The sequence below is a fragment of the Nicotiana tomentosiformis genome, chromosome 9, assembly GCF_000390325.3.
Source record: "Nicotiana tomentosiformis chromosome 9, ASM39032v3, whole genome shotgun sequence".
NCBI classification, from domain to species: domain Eukaryota; kingdom Viridiplantae; phylum Streptophyta; class Magnoliopsida; order Solanales; family Solanaceae; genus Nicotiana; species Nicotiana tomentosiformis.
The window spans coordinates 85,983,862-85,992,820 of NC_090820.1; the positions used below are offsets into that span (position 1 = coordinate 85,983,862).

At 39.9% G+C, this 8,959-nt stretch overlaps 1 protein-coding gene across 1 annotated transcript; it reads left to right on the plus strand.

Moving 5' to 3' along the window:
- The first annotated feature begins 240 nt into the window (after positions 1-240).
- On the plus strand, positions 241-6,750 carry LOC104108597 (uncharacterized). The gene is made up of 5 exons (XM_009617674.4): positions 241-1,425; positions 2,028-2,492; positions 2,583-3,659; positions 4,382-4,478; positions 5,066-6,750. The coding sequence occupies exons 1-5, from the start codon at positions 361-363 to the stop codon at positions 6,037-6,039; spliced, it is 3,678 nt and encodes a 1,225-aa protein (XP_009615969.1). The 5' UTR covers positions 241-360; the 3' UTR covers positions 6,040-6,750.
- Positions 6,751-8,959: the final 2,209 nt, after the last annotated feature.

Genomic DNA, 8,959 nt, shown 5'->3' on the forward strand with positions numbered 1-8,959 from the left:
TGCATTTAAGTCATTTTATAATGTTTGGATAAAGTAAAAAATGCTTTTAAGCACTTGTTTTAAAGCTAAAATAACAAAAATAAGCCAAAAGTTAGAATTTCTAACTTATAACTTATGCTTAGAAGACACTTAAAATAAGCCAATCTAGCGCAAATAGAGCAACATCATAATAATAATAATATAATATAATAATAATAATATAATAAGCGCCAATTGCAAATTTCAAATTCGAACCTCAGTGTCAACGTCTCCCATTTCCTCTCTCTCTCTCTCACACACAAGAAAGAACTCATCTACACCAGTAAATAACCACTAACAAGAAGTGCACCGGAAAAATTTGAAGATCTTGCATCACTTTCAATGGAGAAAAGACTTCGTTCTTCGCTCAAAACCTCAGCGCAAGAATTCCTCTCGTCAACGGCAAAATTAGGGTTTAATAAATCCATTAAACCCTCACTCAAAACCCTAATTCACACCCTCACTTCTTCGTCAGATCTCACTACTACTCTTCCTCTCGCCCTACACCACTCAATCTCGCAGTCTATCAGGAAATACAAAACCCTAACTGATTCTAACTCCACCGAAGACGCCGTTTTATCTCCTCAAACGCCGCCGACGAAACGGCTCCGTCGATCTGCGCGGAACAAGAGGAACGGCGAAGAAGAAAACGAAGATAAGACGCAATTGCTCGTTGAAAATTTTCGTTTTTATGCTTACATTTCGTTTTTATGTGTTTCTCATCCAAAAAAGGCCTTTTCTGATTCTGATTTATTGCCGGCGGTTCGAGAGTTACATGATAATTTGATTTTATTTGAGTCTGATTCTGTTTTGTTATCTGAAATTGCTAATTTATGTGAAGAGTGGTGGAAGGAGGATTTATGTGGGAAAGAAACTCTAATTTCTCAGTCATTGCCGTTTCTGTTGTCGAGGGCGTTGACATTGAAGAAGAAAGTGTATGTGCATAGGGTTTATATGCTAAGAGAGGCGTTTACGTTGCTAGATTTCGAGGATGAGAGTATCGAGGATTTGAAGCATTTAATGATGCGTTGTGTGATTTCGCCTCTGTTTTTGAAGACGGAGGATGGGAGGAAATTTATCGCGTTTACATTTGGTTTGAGTTTGCAGGTTCTGAAAGAGGCATTGGCTATGCTTAAATCCCAGATCCCATTTGGGCGTAAGTCTGTGTTGGAGGCATATGGAGAGGTTCTTTTTCGGGCGTGGCAGGCAGCCGAAGGGCTGTCTAAGGATGAGATTGAGAACAACTTCTTGCAGGGGTTGATAGATAGCTGTATACATGCAAGTTCAGGGGAGCTTGCTGTGTCTATTAGAAAAGTTTTAGGGGGTTTTGTTAATCAGAGAACTACAGAGGGTGTTGAGAAGCTCCTTTTTCGTCTTGCCGAGCCCGTCATTTTCCGATCCTTGCAGGTACTGGTTATAGTTTAACTGCCCTATGACACCGTAAAACTTGTGTATCGTACTCGACTATTAACTTATCCTAATGATCCTAGATTTCCACTTGAAAAGTTTTCAGCTCTATGATTGCATTTTAGAGTATTCAGATATAAGATGCCGTGCACCATTCATCACGAGTTTCATTGGGTTTGAGTTTTGTAAATAGAAAACTTTGTCAGAATGCATTTAACTTTATGTATTTCTAATTTCTTAGTGGGATTGAAGAGCTTAATTGACAATTGCTGTCTTGTTTTCCAAAGAATTGCCATTTTCAAAGGTTTCAAATTGTATCCTTTGTTTCTTTGTTTGGTCTTTGCCCTTTAGGATTCTGTCACTTGAAATTTTAGTTCAATAATATCTAAAGAAACTACCGACGGTGCAGCTCATTATTTAGTTTCTTCTCCCAATATGCTAATTCTTTGATGCTTAATGTATTACCAATGGGATGGATTAGAAAATTCATAGCATATCTTGAGCTATAGTGTTTTTCTTTTGACAGTCCAACTTCTTTATCCAGCACAAAGTTTTATGCCTATGAATAATTGAGACTCATAATACAACTGCTTTTCTGGTAGGTTGCAAACTCAAATGTCCGACAAAATTCATTGCACTTATTTCTTGACCTATTCCCTCTTGAAGATCCTGATGCTACAATGGAGGGGAAAGACACACTCCTTGATAAACAGTTCTTTCTGCTGGACAGATTACTAATGGATGAGTGCCCTGATGTGCGGGCTGTAGCAGTTGAAGGTTGTTGCCGCATTCTTCATTTGTTTTGGGAAATTATCCCTTCACCAACAATCACTAAAACTCTTACCAAAATCTTTGATCATATGATACACGATGAATGCACTGAGGTTAGGTTGTCAACAGTAAATGCTATGATATACCTACTTGGAAACCCCCATTCTCACGAGGTCCTTAAAGTGCTTTTACCTAGAATGGGTAATTTGATTCTTGATACTTCTCCTCCAGTTCGTGCTGCAGTTGTAGATCTCCTTCTCACTTTAACTGATTTAAGAAATTTTCAGTTTCACAAGGTATGGTCTGAACTTTATAACCTAAAACATACACAATCCCCGGATAATTGAAGTTTTCTTCTTAAGTCAATTTAACTTTTTGTTATGCAGGTTGTGCATATAGACCTTTTGTTGTCTACACTTGCAAATGACCAACCAATGATTGGTCAAAAACTCACTAAGCTTCTCCTTCCTTCATACTTCCCCTCAAAAGTAAACCTGAGAGAAGCATGTAAGCGTTGTGTCACACTTTTAAAAAGGTGTCCTTTGGCTGGTGCAAGGTTCTGTGAATTTGCTGTGTCGGAAGGAATCTCGTTACAGTCATGGATGGAACTTTTGAAAATTCTTATCAGTTTGGTTGTATCACCTGGCAAGCTGGAGGAGGAGCAGATTGATGGTTCAATTATTGCAGCCTCCCACCTCTGTATCTATCTTGTACGTGATGGATCTTATCACACTAAACTTAAAGAGGAATTGTCTGGTGAAAGACTCAAGCAATTGTTTGGTGTTGCAACCTCAGCACGTGCCCAGGCCTCTGTCTGTAACATTATTTCAAGTATCTGTCCAGATGCAGTTGATGACCTTTTCGATGAATGCATGACCTTGGTAACAAATTGCGGAGATTTATCCAATTCTTTAGAAAAGCAAGCTGAGGTGAGGTCTGTCCACAAGATGATGCTATCTTGCAGTTGGTTTGACGAGATGTTTGAAATTCTAGCTAGGCTTCTGCAAAGAACTGCCTCCCAATGCCACAAAAAATTTGGAACAGAACTGGTAAAATTCAGTGTTCCGTCAACTAAACGGGGGAATACTAAGTCCTCCATCAAGCTCTCCTCTAAATCAAAGCATGTGAAGGAGAAAAAGATGTTCGGTAAGGTTAAATGTAGCTTCAAGGAAGAGTATGAAATCACTGTAGGAGTGGCTTGGCAGATAAAGGACCTCCTTTTATCTGAAAATACAAGAAATGCTATTCTACGCAGTGGAAGCTTAGAGACTATATTCCTTTCTTTGAAGGCCATATCTGAAGTTAGCATTCTACAATGTACACGATGTGATTATATGAGATTGTCACCAATTTTGGCATACACAGCTCTTGCTTTTCACATGTCTTTTCAGGACAACAACTTAGGTGGAGACAAAAATGTCAATAAGAAGCGTAGAACGGAATCTACTAATGAAGCATCAGAGGTGAGTTGTGCTTTTCTGTTGCTCTCTGCTTCAATGAAACTTTTAATAGATATGGTTCAAGAAATTAAAACCAGCATTTGCTCTTTTCTTTCCATTATTCTTTTATTCAGTACATAGTTCCATCTTGTGTTTCGTCTGTATTAAAGGGGTTCATATAATTGTACTGGGGCTTAAAGGATAAGTGGCACCGACTTTTTGCAGCATAAGTAATAGAGTAGATATTATTAGTTGGTGTTCAGATATATGCGTCAGATCTCATATTTATGTTTCCATCAGCATTTCAATGAACTGTTTCTGGATGCAGAAATGTCCCTGTTTCAGTTACAGTTGATCAGTTTCAAATTTAAGGCTTTCACTTAAGCTATCTATGCAGCATATTATTAATATTTTGAGAGTTAAAATATTGCTTTGAGTAATTGAACAGAAATATCATATTAATGCATAGCTTCATTTATAGAATGCAATTCATGTTTATTGAGATTGTTTTGTTTCAAAGTTTTCTTCTTGGTGAAAGTCTTTCTGCGTAAGGTCAAAATATCTGTTGATTAGTTCATTACATACAACATTAGCAAGTTTATCTTTCTTGCTCCATGTCCTTTGTTCATGAGAAAATCTATACTTAACACATAGAAATGACTTAACTTTACCTTTACATGTTGGTGATTTGATCTTCACACTTCTTTACTGGAAATGTTCGTCATATGCTTTGTTTGATTTTCCAGGAAACGGCATTGGAACTGACAATGGATCATCTTCTTGGCTGCACAAATAAGCTATTCGGGATACCATCTAGTGAATTATCTGACCTTGGCGGTGATGGTTAGCTTTTCCTTTCCCTCTAGTAGACTAGTTTTCGTGAGATGCAATTCAAAATAGAGTTTTTCTTTTTGTGCGTGGGGCTTAGAATGTGATGAATAAATCATCTGATATATTTGGTCTTGGAATTTTGTATATCTTTTGATCTCTCAATAATGTGTGCTTGTAGTTGTCAAAGCTGCCATTGGACCTTGATTATTACATATTTGGTGAACTTATTGGTGAATATTAGATTAGGCTTAGTTTATGATAAAGAGTTTGAGTTGTCTTGTTTGATTTAGAAAACCTCTATGGTAAGAAAGTCCCAATACTACAAAATGTTCGTAGTGTTTCTTATTCCCACTATGATGTTCTTAGTGGTCCTACATTCAGACTCTTACATTGGCCTTTCAGTATGCTAAAACTCTTAGCTTTCCTCAGATCAGAATGTGGCCCTGCATGAACATTTTAGTCTTAAACCACCTTATTTGCAAAATTGCTGTAGAACTTCAAAAGTTATGTCTAAATTAACAATCCTTTTGGCAGCTTATTCCTTTCTCTTTTGGCCTATGCATGAACTGAATTGATCTTTGTATACAACATGTACCCAGGATCTGATTTTGCTAAACAACAGAGGACATTGAATGTGGTGAAGATGCTAACTGCAGTGCTGAAGTTCATTGCTGATGCTCTTACGATGGATCTTGTCGATAAAAGCCAGGAGGAATGCCTATCTTTTACTCTGGAATACATTAAATTTATCATCTCAAGTTTGAGGGAACATTCTGGTGAGGAGCTGCAATTTACGGAAGACATGTTGAAAGAGATATATCTCTGTCTGAAGAGTTCCTTCACATATGTAGCCAAGTTGGTGAATGTAGTGCTTAAGAGTTTTTCTGAAGCGTCACAACCCTTATTGGGAGCTTTTGACATTGCCAATGAACTGTTAAACCTCTACGTTTCGATTGAAGAGTACTTGGGCTATGGATATGCAGTTCGTCTTTTTCCTGCAGTCAAACCATGGGTTCCTGATTTAATTCTGGCATTAGGATCTTTAAACCTGATGAAGCAGATTCCAGGAGGCAAATCTAGTTCTTTTAATCCAAAAGATGATCTTCCATTATGGGTATCCACATTAGCAAGGACTGAGCTGGCTGAACAACAAGATATAAGTTCTGATGAGGAGCCTGATAGAATTTCTAAGATGGAGGGCTTCAAGACATTCAAGAAACTTGTAAACGTAATGGTTCAGCTGTTGAGAGCTAACCATAATGTGCTGGATGCAGTTGGGCTGACTTTATTGAACAATTTGCTGGTTGGGCTGAAAAGCAAGAATTTTGATGTTGTGTTGGGGCTCCTGCATTTTGTGTGTGTTAAGCTAGTCAGACATGAGGAAAGAGAGTGGAAGGAACTTACATCAATGTTGACATCCCTCCAGCAGATCTACCATCAATTGGAGTTGGAAAAAGAATCATGTAACGGTGAGGATGCAAGGCAGGTGTTACAGCGTGCAAGGGCATTGGTTGAACCTGTTTGGAAATGTTATTTATCTGATGATAGGAGGAATTCCTTTGAAGAAGAGTAGGTTGCTTTCTCATCTTAAATACGACTTGTGGAAACATCTTGCAACTGTGAGACTGGAGAGCAATGGATAAGTGGACATTGGGCAAGGGACACTGGTCAGGCTGATAAAGGGAGAGCTTGATAGCTTTTTGAACAGCAGTACTGGATTTTGGTGTAAATCAACCAGATATATGTATATATGTTTTATATGGATGTATTTATTCGGAATGTGACAACACTACACTATCAGCCTATTTGTCTCTGCCAATACGAGCATACTAACACATCGCCTCTTGAAGATTGTTGATGCAGGATTCATATTGTACATAAAGGGAGGGAAAATGTGCAGACCAATTACCACGTTGCAAATTGGGCAAGGATGTGTTGTTTTTACCTTAAAGAACCAGCGGTGCGGTTGCCTGTGAGCCATTTGATATTTAGCTGATGCTGCGAATTTGTCTATTTATAAGCTGTTAGAATTTGAGTCTTGCTTTTCAAGCATATGGAAGGCTAAAAGAGTATAAAACGTATTTATTTTTGTGGATTATAGACACACTTTGCAAAAATGGGTCACTCAAGCTGGATCATGTTACCAAAAATGTCATAGATTAAAATATTTAGCTCACTGATGCCTTGCTATCTTGTGCAAGGTCAAAAAGGAAATGAGTAGCAAGTTAAAGAGCTCAGTGAAGCTCTTCTTTGTGTCTTTATAAAGTAAGGACGTTTACGTCTATGGCCATGACTATTTTCACTTTTGCCGTTAACTTAGTGTAACATTTCTTTTTCGATTCACATAAACTTAGTTAAAACATGTGTATGAAAAATACACAGTTGAGGGTTTTGTGCTACATTTTGTTTACCCTCAAAATTGGATAACAATTAAATTTGTAAGTGGTTTTAAGGATATGCGGATTAATTTGATATAAAACGATAAATTGAGTTAGATTGAGCAAATAAAGATATAGTAAATTCAAACCACGTGAGGAGAATGATTCCAGCCTTAGTGAAATATTCACCCTTGATTCGGGTTTACAATAGTCAGTACTGATGAACAAGAAAAAAGTTATGAATAACAGTGAAAATAATAGTGTATCGCTTTGGGATGCGTGTCATAATGTCCTTAATGAATAGTCAGACCCCTATTTATATAGTAGGGGAATCCTATTCTAGGTACAATTCTGTAAAAGGTAAATAATCTTCTGTTTAACTGAAGTCTTTTGAGATGTGGACCGATCCTGGATTACGACCCCGATATTCTCGAGGACAGGCGTCATGCCCTCGGACTCTAACTCGGTGAGACCCTTGCCTCGATTCCGGTGCCTCGTCATAATGTCTCGAGCTTTGTTTATCCTATTGGAAGCTGGGGTGCGCCATGAGCCCGGTTTTACTAGTATATAGATAGTCTCCTTGTTTCTCGGAGAGTAAGTTTGACGAGAAACGACATGAGCTCTCCGATTCCATCCTCAATACACCGTGACAGAAGCGACAAGAAACCCAAAATGTCTCGTTAGTCATGTCATTATGACTTCAAATGTGTGCCAGCCGTCGGTTGGCTGTTCCTGGACGCGAAGCGTCGTGAGGCCCCTATAAATATCCCCTCATTTGTTCATTTTTTACTTTACGTCCAAACCTTTACCCTCGTGCCTTTAGAAATTCAGTACCCTTTTTTATACTCTAGCATTTTTACCCCCGTTACTCAAGATCCCTCAGTACGTTGCAAGATTTTTACTCATTTTCTACTCAAGCCAACATATCTAAGCTTTCAACCTTTCCCATACCTTTTTCAGGCATTTCCAGGTAACAATGGCCAAAACCTCCAACTCCGTTCCCCAAAAAGATGCTCCTTCTTCTTCGCGGCCGACCACTGAGGCCGAGGAGACTGCCCCTGATGTGGTCTTCCTCGAGAAGTCCGTTCCAGGTGCGGCCGCTGATGAACTGGCACCTGAGCCTCCCTTGAGAATGTTCGTCCCCGGGGGATGTTCGATCAATGATGACTTCAAGGTTGAAAAACCTTCTTCTGTTCAAGGCCGGTGAGAGGCGGTGTCTCGGTACATCTGCTCCATCACTGAGGCCGTTCTCCCTACGGTTCGAAAGGACTGCGACTGGACAGATAATGACGTAGTGATTCCCGGGCCTGATGACGATATCACTACACATGTTGAGGGATATCTAAGTGTTTACACTTATCCCTTTACATTGGGCCCGCTAGACCCAGTCATCTTGGACTTTTGCAGGAGGTACGACATGTGCCTCGGCCAAATTAACCCATCACTGTGGAGGATCGTGATTCTCCTCCGATTCTTTGTGAATAAAATCGATCCGTGCACATTCACCATCGATCATCTGCTCCGCTTATACAGTCCTCGAATCTTCCGAGGGGGACTGATAAAGCTTATACGTCGGGCTAGCAAAGCCCTATTCTAAGCATCGACGAGGACTGGGATCGGGGTTAGCAAGGACGTTTTGTCTGGGTAAAGACCGCCGACCTGATACCCGCCGAGTGGAGGCCGTTTCCCGAGAAGTGGAACGTATGACGTAAGTACACCTCCTACCGAATGTCGATTTTATGTTTTATCTTCCCTTTTCTCATCGATGTTTGCTGTGGTGCAACCCTTGCTCGAGTTCCAAATGCCATCCCTCGGCTCAAAGAGTGAATCAATGCCATCTATTCGCAGATGCCTTATGCCGAACGCTCATGGCGCGAGCTCTCGAAAGGGCTGCTGGGAAGCCCGTTCTCATTGTAAGATTTCTCTCTTTGAATAAGCAGTTCTAGACGTTCCTTTTCAGCACTTATGTCCTCATTGGCTCTACTCTTTTTGCAGGCTTGCCCAAGACCATCGAGCTCAGTCCCTTGGTAGGGGGCGAGGATCAGCCCAATGATCCCTCTGCTTCGGGGCAGCCCCGAGCCACAACAAGGGAGAAGAAAAGGAAGAGGGCCCCGA